The sequence below is a fragment of the Orycteropus afer genome, unplaced genomic scaffold, assembly GCF_000298275.1.
Source record: "Orycteropus afer afer isolate SDZICR_OR568_19922 unplaced genomic scaffold, OryAfe1.0 scaffold00301, whole genome shotgun sequence".
Lineage (NCBI taxonomy): Eukaryota > Metazoa > Chordata > Mammalia > Tubulidentata > Orycteropodidae > Orycteropus > Orycteropus afer.
The window spans coordinates 1223843-1241210 of NW_006921888.1; the positions used below are offsets into that span (position 1 = coordinate 1223843).

The window sequence follows — 17368 nt, forward strand, 5'->3', positions numbered from 1 at the left end:
AAATTTTGGTCAATGACATGAGACAAAGTATATGTGAACTGCTGTATGAAAAGTGAATTTACTCTGTAAATCTTCACCCAAATCCTAATTAAAAAAAAAAAAAGAAACAACTTTGAGAATGCTCTCTAGCTTATGGCACACTTGAACCCTGAATGTAGCCATGGCATTGCTTAGCAGCCTGCCATGCTCTGCCAACCTTGGCACTTTCAATGGACTTGAATGAATGGCCTGCCGTGTGTTTAGGTAACATCGGGATTGTACCATTTTATTTGTTGACCTTAGGCTTGTTAGCCTCAGCAGCCAGTAGCTACCTGAGTGAAAAGATGCCTCTAGCTTCAGTGGGTTGGGAGCAAGAGGCAGAGTTGAGGCCTAGTGCTGAGGGGCTTTCTCCCAGCCCCCAGAGCCTGGCACTTTGAACTTGGACTTCTAGCCTTCCAAACTGTGAGTGAATAAACTCCTATTTGTTCAAGCCATCCCATTTATGGTACATTCCTGTCAGACCAGCACTAGGTCACTAGAACAAGCAACCAAGCAGGTAGCAAATTCATATTTTCATATTCACTGTTCCTTTACTCAGACATTAACACACTGATATCAGCAACATCTTCCCCTCTTCATCATTTTTTTCTTTACATTGGACAGGCACTGACATAACTAAAGTTTAAGATGCAATAACTCTGGTGTAAATTATTTATTAAAATATTTAAAAATCTAATTTTGAGTGTCTTTCCTCTGATAATATCCTTCATTTACTTCAAAGGCACACATGTCACATATCAAAGCAATGTTAGAAACAACATTGAATTATTATGCAATAAAATATAGTAACCTAAATTCTCCCGTAGTAAAAAAGGTATGCACGTTTGCATTTAAATGACTATAAGGTACAAACAATGTCAGAAGAAATCACATAAAATTTCTGTTGTAACATAATTGTTTTTAATTGAAATTACCATTTTGTCTGTAGTCTGCAATCTAATTTTTATAGTGAGAAAAAAAAAAACACAAAATGTGAAAAATTAACTGTTTAATCTTAAAATTTCATAAAGTGTCCTTAGAGTGTACAGTTACTTTAAACATTCATGGAAATAAGAAGTGCTCCATATGCTTTTTAGGGTCCATTTTTCTCAAATGTGTTCTACAATCAGCTAAAATGCTTTGCAACTAAAACAATTTACAGAATATATTTTCCTATAGAAAAAAGTATATGAAATAAAGTAGACATAAGCATCTCAATGATTGACATTTTAGAAAAGGTGGGTATTTGATGTTTAGCATCAAATCAAGAACTTCATGAAAAGACAAAATAAAACAGTAACCTATAGTTTTAAGAAACGTATATTTAATTTCACCAAACTAAGCACTTAATGAGCCTACTGGTATTACCTTTAAAGAAAACAGAAACCTGATTATTAAATGTAAATATGCTTCCTTATTATTCATGAAAATACCAGAGTTTTAAAATTCAATTACACAATGAAATTCATAATTAAAAAGGTCAAAAAAATACATAGTGAAATATTCTGAAAAGGAATTAATAGAAAATGTATGATGCCCATCAAAATCAATCATTTTCACATCCCACCATTGACTGTTGATTATTCTGATTCTGACCTATACAGAGCTTGAGAAATCCATGTGATCCACGGTCCTGGATTCAGCTTTCAATGAGGAACACTAAACACATTTGTACATGTGTGTACATCTCCTTGATCTATAATCATTTCCTAGGTTTTCATCTGGGAATAATTCCCATCTACATTCTAACCACAGATACATCCTACATCATTGCTCAGTTATACCAGAGAAATAAAATAAAGAGAAACTACCGATGCCATTTCCCCACAACTGTAATCTCTTAGAATAGCTGACTTTATGTTCACTGTGCTATGTCCATCGAATAAGTAAAATGCTTTAATATTTGGTATTTAGCCAAGTCTTATTAACTATGTCTAATCATGTAAAATGAAATTTAAAAACTATGGGAATTGTTTGAATAAATAAGGCAAAATTTTGTTCCATAGTTACTTGATTTACATTTTATATAAAGCATTGAAACAAAATATCTGTCTTTAAATAGTTCATCATTTTAGGCATGACAAGTAATTGGTTAATACTGAGGAGAAAAATAAAAGCAGGAAGGATTAAGGAAACATAGACTTTAATATTAAATAAAAAGGACCAGAAAGCCCTCAATGAGAAAATGATGTTTGAGCAAAGTCCTAAAAATTATGAGACTGCTCTATCCTGACATTTTTGTGGACTAGCATTCTAAGCAAAGGGAAGAGCAAGTACAAGGAATCTGAGGCAGGAATTGGCTCAGTATGCTGGAGGAAACAAGCAGAGATGGATGTCTCCAGGAAAGGGAATAAAGCAGGTATATTATAATATGTGAGAAAAGAAGAGTAAGCTCTAGGGTAAGATAAAGACAGATTGTGTAGGGATCATGTCAGGTGTTTGGATTTTCTTCCAAGTGAAAGGAAAAGCCATTGTAAAGTTTGGAAGAGAGGAATAGTATGAACCAACTTATTTTTTCCTATCACTGGTGTTGCTGTGTTGTAAATAGACTCTAAAGGCAATAGGCTGAAGTCAGAAAGCAGTCAGGAGGCAATGGCAATCCCCCAGATGACCATCTTCATGGACTGAGGGAAAGCACTGTGGTGAGTTCCTAGCTGTATTCTGAAGGTGGAGCAGACAGGAGTTGCTGGTAGGTTGGATGCGGTTGTGAGAGGAAAGGAGTCAGAGCTGTCTCTAAATGTTTTCAGCCCTAACACTAGGACAGAATATGCTGCCATAAACTGACATGAGGAAGACTATGGGAGAAGCAGGTTTCAGGAAGGGAGTTCTGCAACTCAGTTTTGAGTATGCTAAGTTTGAGATGATTTAAGAAATCTCATTAGAAATGGTTGAAAAGGCACTTAGTAAATGAGTGTAGAGCTCAGGGGAATGATCTGTCTGGAAATAAAACTCTGGGAGTTAACAGCCTATCATTGTTATTTGGAATCATAACTGACTTAATTTATGACATGGTTCTTTTAAAGCTCTATTTGACATGACTTCCCCTGAAAGAAATTATTATGAATTCAAAATGATTACAATCAACACTTTGTTTTCTCAAATAAATAAGATATAGATTATGGTCAAGTATATTAATCCTCAGAAACAAAAGTACTTACAATTTATGTTCTAAAAACACTACAACGTCAGTGATATCATGGAGAGACCCAGAAGTGTACAAGCTTTGGATGACTTCTTAATCTTATAACAGATTTTATAAATGTATAAACACATTTATTTAATGCACTCCCTTACAAAAGGAATTTTACTCTTTGATATTTTGCATGTTTATTATGAGCATAAATCCATATCAAGTGTGATTTAAATGTACTGATTATTGCTGACATCTCCAAGTAATGACTTCATAGTTTGTCACTTTATATGTCACTGAAAAAAATAGAATGGTCCCAGCTCCCCGGTTATTTATAATAGGATCTCATGGCTTCAATAAACTAGAACCAAGTGTCAATAGATACAACTCACTGACCTCACCAAATTAGCAGCCTCCCTGTATTTTGAAATTAGTCTCATGGTTCTATGCCATATACAAAAAACATATCCATATAGTCTTGCATTATAAGTACTTGATGCTCACTTCCCAAACTCCATCTCAAATTATACTCATCTCTCCATTCATTCTTCTCTAGCTTGACTGCTGTTCTTAAAGTCTCATTTTCAAGTCCATTTTGGTGTCATTCTCCTTTTTGCCACGGACCTTTAAACATGCCACTACCTGGAATGTTCTTTGCTCCTTACTTTATTTTATTTTTCAATATTCAATTGTTATTTTTTCAGGGAAGCCTTCTATGACTTCACTGAGCTTCTGTTCTGCATTTTCCTAGAATCTTGTACCTCTCCTCAGAGCATTTAGCATAGTAGTAGTTTTCCATTTACTTGTGTGACTATTTGACTGATGATTGGTAGACCATAGTTCCATAAATAAAACTATATCTAACATTGCTCAGTCTCTAATGTTTATTTGTTGAATATATAATTCAACAAATGAATGAATGAATGAGGCTAGCACCAACTATGAGTACAGAATAGAAATTTAATACATATTTGTTGAATGAATGAACAAATGAATGAATTAACTTTTCACTGGTAACACACAAACTCCACAAGAATAGAGATTGGCATATTCTTTGTAACCACAGCATCTAACACAGGAGAGGTTCATAAAAACCAATACATTGTCGTCCAGTCCATTCCAACTCACAGCAACCTTATAGGATCAGTAGAATTATTCCATAGGGTTTCCTAGGCTGCAAATCTTTACAAAAGCACATTGTCACACCTTTCTCCCACAGAATGGCTGGTAGGTTCGAACCACTGACCTTTCTGTTAGCAGAGCACTTAACCACTGCACTACCAGGGCTCCTTTCATAGTTATATAATTGTTGTAGTCATTGAACAGTCTCAATCCTGAACTTTTTCAGATCATAGAAGCTTATATGAACTGAAAAGTGGAAGCAGAAATAATTTCATAATAGTACATATACAATACATTATTATTGTTATGAATAATATTATATAAAATGCCATAATATAATAAGGTCACAGCTCTGAGGATGGTGAAGGAAAGAACAAAAGCCAGTGGAGAAATGTGATATTTGAGAAGTACCAAACCAAACCAAACATTCTGCCATAAAGTTGGATCCAACTCATAATAACACCTCCTTGAGTTTCTGAGGCAGTATCACTATGGAAGTAGATCACCCAAACTTCCTTCCAAGGAGTGACTGGTGGGTTTGAACTGCCAGCCTTCCAGTTAGCAATCAAATGCCTTAGGCACTACGCCACAAACGGCCAATGCTATTAGACTAGTTTACTATCAAACTAAAATCATATTTTAAAAAACCCTTTGACTTTAATGTTGAAAAGAACTATCCTCATTGCTATTTAGTTTATTACATGCTCTGAGGAGGAAGATTAAAAGAAAGTATTATCTGTATCATCATCAGTCAATCTGCTCCAATCAGTCTTGCCAAGCCACTGCTGTTTGTCAATAAGGCACTTAGCAAACGATTTGCACATAAGCAGATGAATGTACCTTCACTTGAGTTCCAGTGCCTTGCTATACAGGCTAGGAACATTCTCATTTTTATATATGTTTATTTCCTGTTACAGAAGTTTGAAAATCCCTGCCTGTGCATCAAATTTATCTAGCATTTTATAAAACACATATACTAGGATTTTATGCAAAATCTATTCCATCAAAGCCCTAAGGGTTGGGATTGGAAATGACTGTGATACCAAGGTAGGGCTGACTATACCTCTCCTCTTGACTTTAGTGTATGTCCCTTGTTAATGAGTTAATTCACTAACTCTCTCAACAAATACTTACAGGTCATCTAAGGCATTTGACTGCTAACCAGAAGGCTGCTGGTTCAAATTCACCAGCAACTCCTCAGAAAGAAGAATGAGCAATCTACTTCCATAGTGATAATGTCTCAGAAACCCAAGGAGGGGTCTCTATGAGTCAGATCTGACTCGACAGCAGTGAGTTTGGTTTTTTGATATTCTACTTCAGATATCCTCTTACATAGGTGAAAAGGATATAGTCAGTCCCTGCTTTTGTAGTTGCATTAATCATATTCTATGATAAGCATTAGACTTTGGGCTAAGTACAGCATGCTTTGGGATGGTCTGCAATGCCAACTACCAAAGTCTTCATGGGTGAGAAGACGTATTCCCAGAAGAGATATCCAAATCATGAGTGAAAAACAAGGGTGAGCCACTGCAGTGTGTGAGAATGCTCAGGATGGAGGACATTGCTATGCAAAGGCTTGGAGGTAAAACAGATGGAAATTTTCAGGGAATCACAAAATAACAGCATAAATTTCTTCAATATGCTTCTGTAGAGATTGACAGTAATCAATATGCATAACCATATATCTCATGTGTCTAGTTAGCTTATTCAAAAGAAATTCACTAGAGCTGCAACCAATACCTCATTACATTCAATAAAGATTTATTAACTATATACTATGTGACAACCTCTGGTCTAGGAGCCCATGACACAGTAAATGAAACAGAAAGATACTGTCCTGGTGATTCTAATAAAAATAAAATATACATTGGATATGGAGAGACTATAAAACACACATAACTTTTTTTTTTTATAAAATAATTCTACAACTACTGTCTATTAATTGTACTAAGCACATGAAACTTGATACACTTATTGTTTGGAGATGATACTTCTTAATAATTGTAATATGTACGATACATAAATTACTTTCTAACCTAAAGAAAGAATAATTTTACTAAAATAATCATAAAACAAAATATAGACATAGATATATAGGTCATTGTATCTAACAATCTTTCAAGCTAAGCCACAACATTAATCCCCAAAAGCAAAGGAAACTGAGATGAGAGGATCAAAAACAAATGTATATTTTGAATTCTCAATTTTCCAGACTGGTATCATTCTTGATTGAACTTTCTTTTCTTTCTCACCAGTAGACAATGCAATGTTGATTTATGCTGCTCTCAAAGCAAAAATACCCCCTCATGTGGTGTTTTTCTCTGTAAAAATACTATGTTAGAGCAAACCACAGTTTTAGAGGTACTAGTGCCTAAGAATTTGACTGCTAATCAGAAGTCTGGTGGTTCCAACCCACTGGCCACTCCTCAGAAGGAAGGTTGGGTAATCTACTTCTGTAGTGATACTGCCTCAGAAACTGATGAAGGGGTCACTATGAGTCAGATTTGACTCAATGGCACTAAGTTTGGTTTTTGATTTTGGATAATCAATCATTAGCTACAAATGTCTTGGAGAGAAAAAAAAAAAAAATTTTCCAGAAAAGAAAGCTAGAGTTAGAGTCACAACTAATTTACTTTCAGTTAGAATGTATTAAAAAAGAAAGAAAAGGGAGGGGAGAAGGAGAATCTAATCACTACAAACAAGATGACAATAAGTCATCTTCCAATTTTCACACCACTCAAAGTCAGCTATATTTTAAACTTGTTTGGAGTAGTGCCTAAGGCATTTGACTGCTAACCAAAAGGCTGATGTTTCAAAACCACCAGCCACTCCTCAGAAAGAAGGTTGGGCAACCTACTTCCGTAGAGATACCGCCTCGGAAACCCAAAGAAAGGTCTCTATGAGTCGGGATTGACTCCCCTGCAGTGAGTTTTGTTTGTTTGTTTGTCTCCTGGGTGAAATAAGACGATAATTAATAACCTAAATAGTGACTATATCATATACTGTGCATTCTGGCTCCTTGGTAGGCACTGGAGACACAAAAATAAGTCACAGTCATTACCCTTGAGGAACTCTAACAGAGAAACAATAATTTCAGCAGCATTCATTGTCAGTGCAAAAACATTATAACACTAATCAAAATAAAACATGGATGAGTAATTGGAATCAAGGGCTATGGATCAAAATTTTCTGGGTTCAGTTTCAGAATCTACCACTTACTAGCTGTACATGACTTCAGGCAAGATGCTTAATTTCTGTTTTTCAGCTTCCTTTTGGGTAAAACTGGAATTGCAGCATAAACTTAATTCCAGGACCATTGTCAGATTGAAATGAGATTGTTTGGGAAAAATACTTAGAACTTTAGTACTATGGGTTATGACAAATACATAATGTCATATATCTATCATTACAGTATTATGACAAGTAGTTTCATTGCTCTTAATATGCCTCTTGTTCCACCAACTTATCTCTCCCCACCTTTCTCTGAATCCTTGGCTACTATTTATCTTTTTACTGTCTCTAAAATTTAGCTTTTTCCAGAATGTCATATAACTGGAATCTTACAGTATGTAGCGTTTTCAGACTAGTTGCTTTCACTTAGCATATGCATTTAAGATTCCTCCATATCTTTTCATAGCTTGGTGGCTAATTTCTATCACTAATACTCCACTGTATGGATATACCATAGTTTGTTTATACATTTATCTATTGAAGAACATTTTGGTTGCTTCTAATTTTTAATAATTATGAATAAAATTGCTATAAACATTTATGTTCAGGTTTTTGTGAGACATAGTGTTCAATTCATTTGGGTAAATATCTAGAGTGGGAGGGTGAACCCTAATGTAAACTATGGACCTTAGTAATAATAATGTATCAACATTGTTCAGCATTTGAAATCAGTGTAGCTAATAACGCAAGGTGTTAATAATAAGAGGCACTGGTAGTATGAGAGCTGCAGATGAGAACTTTGTACTTTCTGCAGTTTTTCTGTCAACCCAATACATCTCTAACAAATAAAGTGCATTTTAAAAGTTCTCAGAATACAGCATAATATGACCCTGCATATTCAATCCTAACTTTTATTATTATATCTGCCTAGAGATATGAGGAACAGCTTCACAGAGGTGTGACATTTCGGCTAAATCCTGAAGTACGACAAGGCATTTACTAGATGGACAAGAAGAGAACAGATATTCCAGGAAGAGTGAATAGTGTGTTCAAAGATAGGAGAGAATACGGGCATGAAGTTTCACATGGCTGTAATGTAGAGTGAATAAGAGCTAGGGTTGTAAGAGGTGGGAAATGGCTGGTGATGAGACTGGATAAACCGAGGGGCCACATTCTGAGATTCGACAATAAAGTTATGCTCAAAGTCAGTAAGTATTCTGAAGATTCATCAGCATTCAAAAGAAAGAGTGACATCCAACAGATTTTGTTCCACCATTAGACTCTCTAGTCTATTTAGAAAAGTTAAGGAAAGATAGACACTACATTGATATTTACAGTTCTTTCTACACAGAACTATTCTGAGGGCAAAAGTATTAAAGTGCACTAGAGCCTATTAGCCTTGTCACAAGAAAATCTGAGTGAGGAAGGCAAGCCAACTACCTCACACAGTCTAAGGTTCATTCCTTTAAACCCGGATGTCAGTTTACCAGTCAGACAGAGGAAGGAAGCTTCCACTGACATTCTATGCTCTCAAGCTCTATGAATAGAGACGTTCATTTGCCTGTACAGTAAAGAGCCATTCAAGAGCAATTAAATTTGGTTAAAATAAGAAAGAAATGCTTTCTAAGAAAAAAAAAAAAAAAAAAAGCCTTGAGGGGATTGCAAAAGTTGATTGTGCTAAAGCACTTTTACACAGGTTTGTTTTAGTTCTCAATTGTCGAGTAGTATTTAAGCTGGTCTCTTACTCTGAAATATGATAACCTTTCTTTTCTCTGAGTTCTTTCTCCTAAATTAATAGCACTGTCTCTAATTCCATGCACAGCAAGCAAAGAGTTTATTTTACCAGATAACAGTAGGTCTGGTGATCAGCCAATGTCTAAAGAACCACTAGCCAAATCAGTCGTAAGCCAAAGACTGCAACTGATAAATAGATATTACTCTTTAAATCACTTAAAAATTGTCTTTCATCTTCTCTTTAAAGACAGTATTATTCATGTTGAGTCTTCACACAAATGAAAGTAAAAAATATGCCATTTATCTACGAAAATAAAATCATATTAGAGTTTGGAAAGCTGGAAAAATAAACATATCAGATGCATTCTTAATGTAGACGTCAACTAAAAAAAGTCCAAAAACTTTAGTTCTGAATTAAATTGCAAAAGAAATTTGAAGAAAAAAGTCTAAATTTAGGGAGGTCATTGATGCATTATGAATGCTACACTGAAAATTGTCTTAAAAGTTTACTCTTAAGTGAGAAAATTTAGAGAACACAGCAACTTTTTTTTTTATAACATCAGTGTATACCTCTTTCTTCTTTGCTAAGAAAAAAAAAAAAAAAAAAACTTCAATGGTAAAAAAAAAAAAAGTTTGGTTTCCTCTCACCACTCCCAGCTCAGGTCACATTTCCCCAGAATTAAAGGAGAGAAGTGTAGGAGTACAAGGAGAAATGCAGACCAGCTCCCCACTCTGCAGTTGTCTTGAATTCCTAATGACTACACCAACTGCTCTTAATTCCTTCTCCAAAGTTAGGGAGGAAAGAAAAGTGCATCTAGGATACACTAACTTTTGAATATTTAGATGTAATCATAAAAATTACATAAAGAGATGTCAATGACTCAATATACAAATAACATCCTTTTTATATCAATTGTCAATCATGAGTATAAATGTTAGAGTCTGTGGCATCTTCTTAAGGAACCTGAGGACATGAACTGCTTTTCCCTAAAGATTGGAAGAGTTATAATTCAGTTAAAATACTAGCTCTTGAAGACTGGACTTCTAGAAATAAATATTGAGAAATAAAATTGAATTATTTCTTAATAAATCTTCAAAATTCCCGATGTGGTAATAAAATTTGTCATAGTTGTTGATAGCACAACAAATATCATGGAAGTCCTATAAATTAACTACTTGTTTATTCCTGAAATAAAATATATTTATGTTGTTTCAGATTCTTTGACAAAAATAATATAGTAGTAATAATAAATTAGACTTTACACTACTAAGTTCTCTTCTACTTTTGCCACAAAGTAGACCACTTATTTGGGAAATGATTGACAACTAAAAAACCATTACATATCAAGTAAGAATGAATTCATTTTCTGGTTTATTAATAAAAGCCATATAAACATGATCTATGTAATTCAATCCATCTAAAATTCTTTGTTTTCCTATGAAAACACAGAAATGTGACATTATTCCCTTATTTGAAATAAATATCTAATTTCCATAGCTTCTTGAAAATTCAAAGTTGCACCTAGTCGTCCATTAACACATTTAAAGAGGACAAAAAGTTATATAGTATAACAAATTTGGAAAACAATTTGGCATTTCCTAATAAATTGAAAAATGTGCAAACACTTAGAAATCCACTCCTAGATATATACCCTAGAGGTATATTTGGACTGTGCTTTCAGTCCAGCAACAAATATACACCAAAAATTATTAAACACTACTACACTTTCTACTCTGATACGATCTTGTAGAATTGCATAATTAAACACATTAAAGATATAAATAACAAAAAATTACCCTCTTTAAATATAGAACATTGATAATATTAAAATGCATTCTATATATCCTATCTGATTTTCTCCAACTCAGGCATTTTCACATAATCCATCTTTTCAATAAATTCTTAATCTAAACTCCAGCATATACACTTCTTTAAAATTTACTCACTCAAAAAATCTCAAACTTCCATTATTTTAGGATATTTTTCAGCACTATTATAGACCTTTGTCCTATCTCTCAGGAAAAAAAAAACAAAAACCTTTAATACTATAAGGATATTTTTATGTTTTTGTAGGAAAGAGTATTCAGCTAACAATTCTCTATGCCTCAGTTTCCTCATTAGATAAGGTAGGATGAATTCAAAATTTCTATAATAATTCCTAGTTCTAGCATTCCCTAAACAAATTTCATTTCAAAAACTTTTCTTTCCCTAAAACTTTCAATTTTATATTACACCGTCAACCAAGCTTGATTTGATGTATTAGTTAACACTAAATAGCACCTCAATAAATTTACCAGTGTGAGGAGGATTTGTCTGAAATGAAAAAAGGTTCTTTGAAAAAGAAAGGCGACTATTTAAACTTTTTGTCAGACAGAAATCCTACCCACAAATCTTAAATGGAGTCATGTTTGCCTTGTTGTATTTTAGGGATAACAACTTTAGCAATGAAGATGTGGTTCTTCTTAGTCACAAACTGGAGTAAACACTAAACCTAGAAAATTTTATCTAAATCGTAAGCAACCAGGCACATTTATTATTTTGCAGTTTCATAATTTTCTTTAAAACTATGGAAATGATATTACTTCAGAGAGCAACTGTTACAAACTAGTTCCTCAGTTAAGTGGTAGTTATAAATCAAATTGTCACTTTTAGATATAAATAAATTTAATGTGAAAACTAATAGACAAGTAGGTGAAAATGTCCATAATTAAGTGACTATATATGTGCCACTTAAACTCAGATTATGTAGTATGAAGATGCTTCTCATAAACTCTCTGCTATTGTTTATTACTTAATTAAAAAATGGAGAGTGACAATATTAATAATCTTTCAAAATGCTTCATTTGTTATCAGAAGCATATCTGATCTCTTTTAATTGATTCCTGATTGAGTAATCAAAGGGTCAAACTTGATCTCTATGCGAGGGTGGATTAGCAGATAGTCTGGAAGCCAGTACCATTTCACCTGCTGATCCTGGGCACTCAAAACAACTCTTCATCAGGGCTCACTACCAATTACTAACAAGTTTTTGAAAGTTCCTCATAACATTGATCAACATTTTGCAAGACACAATATAGGTGAAATTACATAAGGTTGGATGCCATTTTAGTTAATTAAATTGGTTCAGTTAGATATTATTTTTCTTTAGTACTCAATTATAGCTCAATCTTACTTAAGTCTTACTTAAAACCCTTACAAAAAAACATCTGTCTTAACATAATCACAGTGCAATCATTGTAAACCACAGGTCCTATATGTAATAAGTAATGGACTAATTAACAAAAAATTCATAAATTCTTGACACAATTGATTTATGTTAAGTACAGGTATATAAATGAAATATAAAACTGGAGTTAATCTAAATGTGTATATTAAAAAATGCAATTTTTTATACTAAATAGTAGTAAAGATTACAAATTTTAAGTAAGTAAGGTAAAGATTTATGAGTTACAGAATGTGGATTTTCAAAACAAAATAATATGATATGCATAAGATCATAAAATTTATTTTAATCCATTCATTTCCAAGAATATTTCTCCCTGTGGTGAGATTCCACAGGATCCTAAACTGTGCTCACTTTAGAATCTAACTATATTATGAACACAGAACTTAAGATTTTAATGTTTTTCACCACCCCCCAAAAAAAAACAAATATTAAATTATCTTTGGGTTTAGCAACCAAACCATACTACTACACCTCAGTGAAATCAATAAACCTTAGTATGATGCTAGAGTATAATACTTTTAAAAATTAACATACAATCCTACTGATTGTTATTTCAAGTGTAAATCTTAAGTTTCATATTAAAACTGGGTTTCTTTTACCCTTGAAGCCAATGTTTCTGTTATAAACATGAATATACTATTATTTCATTTTTTTAATATGTATTACATGAAAGAAATGCCTATTAGGTAGGTTTAAGTAAATATGTTGTTGTTGTTATGTGCCATCAAGTTGGACCCGACTCATAACGAACCCTCCTTGGGTTTCCGAGGTGGTATCACTATGGAAGTAGATTGCCTAACATTTTCTTCTGAGGAGTGGCTGGTGGGTTTAAACTGCCAGCCTTCTGGTTAGCAGTCAAGTGCCTTAGGCACTACGCTATCAGAGGTTCTAATAAATATGTGGCCTTCTACTAAGCAATAAGCATCAAACGACTTGACCAAAAAGAAAAAGAAAAACCTTATAGTATGAAAATCTAAACTATCTTATCACTTTCAAGACAGCAACCTAACAACATCTGATCTCTATACTTCTCTATTTTTCACATTACTTGACTTTATTATAAATAGGAATGGGACCACCATTTATTTAATGTGTTATTGAAGTGTTTCTTTAACTGTGCTTCAGGTGTGTGTCTAGATTGAAAAAGAAAAGTATGTCTCAGAATTACAGAAATTTGATTATTTCTTCTGTTCTTAGTGCTTTACAAAAAGACCTAATGGAGTGGGGACATAAATACTTTCAGTAAAATAATTCTTGAATTTATATAATGATGTCTCTTGAATAATTCCTGAATTTGTATGATATCTCTTGAGCTTATATTTGCACATATGTTCACAGATTGATGTCAGTTTCTATATTTTTAACAATAACTAGCTGCAGCTACTACACTTTCGGTCACAAGTGTGTGCGACACGCTGAAAAACAAATAGGATGTCCCTTCTTTAATTCAGTATCCTTTCAAATATTTCTGTAGTTGGGAGGGAGTCTTAGAGGCCTCATTTACTTCCAACCAGCAGAGGGCAGAACTGCTGACAGAATTACAAATTCAGCTGGTGACCAGGTACCAAAGGTAAAATGCAAACTTTTGAAGGATTCCACTTTCAAGGGCTCTTTCATTTATCCTTATCCTTGAATATGTAGAAGAGGATGAATCTCTTTTTTTATCATTAATATTACTTATTCGGAAATCAAATCTAGTTCTAACGAGGCTGACTAACTATATTCACCAGAATACACTGCTACAGAGGAATGACCAGACTTCCTGCCACTTACGAAGGTGAACCATCAGGGAAGAATATAGACCGCCTTCGCAGTTTGGTCTCTGGAATCGCTAATTCACATTACAGAGAACTCAAGATGCTGGAGTTTAGACCCAGGAAGACACTCTGAGGCTTCTGCTAAAGCTTGTGCCAATTGCGGTTGAGTGTACTTTTTCTCCGTCAACCTAACCTCATCATCCTCCTGCCCAACCCCAGCTCTTCTCTGCACATCCTCTGACAAATCTTGTTTTTCTCCTTAGGCTTCCTGAACTCCAAAAGCCTTTGCCCGCCAGCCAGCCGAGTCTACAGCACCTAACGGACCACTCCAGCCAGATGCTTTTGCGGGAAAGGGCGGGGGTGAAGGGGAGGGAGGAGGCCTAGGGGAGGAGTAAATTCGCTCTCCCTCCTTGGGTACTGACAGGGCTGCAGTCTTCAGAACAGGTCTGGTCATTGAATATTTGGTGGTGCCACGTAGGAACTTTTCCTTACCTCTCTCCTCCCATCCCATCCCACGCCCCCTCCCCTCTTCTCCCCTCTTCTCCCCTCCCAACCCCTATTCCTCCCCCTCCCAACCCCTATTCCTCCATTCCCACCCCAACTGCTTGATGAGTTTCATCATTCTCCAAGAGGACTGCACGTCCAACCTGCAATAAGAAGGGGAGGGGGGTTCACAGTAGGGAGAAAAGGACTAAAATTCAGGGAAAAGTGTTCAATCCCCTATCTTGAACCTGTTCTAATGTGCTTTCCTTGCAGTTTGCCAATTTTTCCACTTAAAATCTTTTCAAAATGCCACCAAAAAAGAAAAAAAAAAGGGTGTTCTCAATCTTCTAGATTCATCCCCCTGGTTTCTCTTATATCCCCAAGAGCAATTCAGCCTTTTTTCCCACTTTGTTCAAGACAAAGAACTTTATCAAAGTTCATTTTATACCCTCTCTATATTTTCTCCTCAACTCACCCTTAAAAGATATATCCATTTATAAGAATCTGAAGAAACCAGAAGACATGTTCAAAGGCCAGTCTAAGGACCGCTCTTCAAACAACACCTTTGTACAACTGCCCTTGTGTTTAAGGTAATAGTTTTCCTCTTTTCAAAGAGCCTTGAATGTTATGAAGAGCATTTCAGCAGGCTTGTGCCTGGCATCTTTTTTTCCTGCTACCTCCTCTCTCCCATTACTGTTTCGCTTGCATCCATCTATGTCTCCAGTCTCCACTTCCAACCTGGTGGCAGTTATAATCTGGATTTTATTTAAGGGATTGGGGGGGAGGGTGTAGGAAGAGAAAGATGGAGGGTTAAAAGTGGGAGGGGCGCAGAAGGAGAAAGACCGACGGCAATCGCCCACCTCCCAAATCCATTTTTTCTTACCTCCTCTGACCTCTCCAGCCTGGAAGAGGAACGTCAATGCGAGGGTTGTTACGGTGAAATCCCAGAGCCACCGTTTCGTTTTCCACCTTGAGGACCACCGCTCCATCTCCGCGCCCCACAACTGTGAACTCGACCCACACAATTGCAATTGCACACCAACTTCGTCCCTTCTAAGGTATCGCCGGGGATGTTTGCTACACAGCCATTGGAGAAGGAGAGGAGGGAAAAGTTAAAGGGCTTTTTCTTTTAAATGTGATGTTTGTTTCGTTCCAGCCCCTCGCCCCTCTCCTCTGCTTCTCGGACAGCCCCGCCGATAGTGACCCTCTGAACCGTCCTCCGCGGGGCCCTGCCTTCACACTGGAGGCAGATGAGGGGCTTCAACCAAAAGGCGGAGAACACTGCGTGCCCCTAAAGGCTTCATGCGGTCAGTGGGCCGGACGAGAGGCTCAGGCAGCCCCCTCCCCCGCCCACTCCCTTCCCTGTGTCCCCCTCTGGGTGCCCCCCCTACCCCGGACGAAACTGACAAGCCGGCTGAGGGTCAGACCCAATCACATGCTTCTCGGGTGGCCCCGAGCCCGCCCCCTCTCGCTGTGCCCTAGAATCAAGACTCTGGCTGGCCCAGCCCACCAGCCACCCCCCATCTCCCCACTCCTCTCCTCCCTCCTCTCCTGCCCAAATCCCTGGAAAAAAAAAAAAAAAAAAAAATGGGAGGGAGCTACGGGGGACGCGTGCTTGGCTTCAGCACATTGGGGATGAAAGGAATTGCAGGAGAGCCCTGGAGCCCAGAGAGTTTTCAAGGAGCTTCTGTACTCTATAAAAACAGCTACTTGTCTACTTGCACCGGTCTGTTAGCCTCTCGTTCTTCAGCGGGGGAGGGGAGGAGCCAGCGTCTGATCCGCCACACCGCGGGAGTCCTGGGCTGGCAGCCGTAATCTTATCCCTGTGCAAAAAGCTTCATCTTATGGCAGACTTAGAACAAGCGGACTCCTTGCTCTGTCTACTCTGAAAAGTGTTTTTATTCTCTTTTTTTAAGCTTAGAATTAAAAAGACGAAATAAAGGTGGTGTGGAGGGGTTGTGGAGACTGAAACCTAGGAGTTTGTAGGTAAGCTCACCCTTGGGATCTGAAACCAACCGGTTTCTTTCTTGAATCAGCGCTAGGCTGATTCAGAGGCTCTTTTTCCAGAGAGCTAAACTGTACTGAGAAGGAGAAAGAAATGTATGGGAGTTGACATTAAGGGGTGAGTAATTTAATTTTCCAGCTGATTTTGTCCTTATCCGCCATGGGAAGGATGTGGAAGGGGGTGGAAGAAGAAACAAGGAAAACAAATACCAGACATCTCCAAGAGGATATACCCACACCTCCTGGTAAAAGACCCTGCCATGGCCCTTGTCCTAGCAGCTGAAAACACAGTCACTTTGCAATAAAAGTAACGAGGATGGGCAAGTTCATAAATATCCTCTCTACTTCCATCTTCTTACAGTAATTCACTTTAACCTGGGATAAATTCCCTAGCCACTTTTTTTTTTTCCACATTCAAATTATTCCATCCTGTTGGCTCTGTCTGTTCCTTAATATTTTCTAAGGAATCTTTCTCAAATATGTTTTGGAATGTGCCCAATAAGGTGCCAATATACGATAAGAACTCCATAGAGATGTGTTTAATGGATAAATACATCATTTTCATTGTTGACAAAGAGGGCAAGCCTTGGCCAGGACCATACTGAGTATTCAGGATATGTAAATGCTTAAAGATTCTCAACTAATTTTACCCAGCACCTATGTTCAATTTTGTAGCTGACACTAACCTTTAGGAACCCAACTTTCTATGTCATCAAAATATG

At 36.3% G+C, this 17368-nt stretch overlaps 1 protein-coding gene across 1 annotated transcript in view; it reads right to left on the reverse strand.

Moving 5' to 3' along the window:
• Window positions 1-15631, reverse strand: part of COL11A1 (collagen type XI alpha 1 chain) — a 316494-nt gene extending 300863 nt beyond the window's left edge. Inside the window, exon 1 of the mRNA XM_007951592.2 lies at window positions 15526-15631. Coding sequence (XP_007949783.1) covers window positions 15526-15631 — 106 coding nt within the window. The remainder of the gene's footprint in view (window positions 1-15525) is intronic.
• Window positions 15632-17368: the final 1737 nt, after the last annotated feature.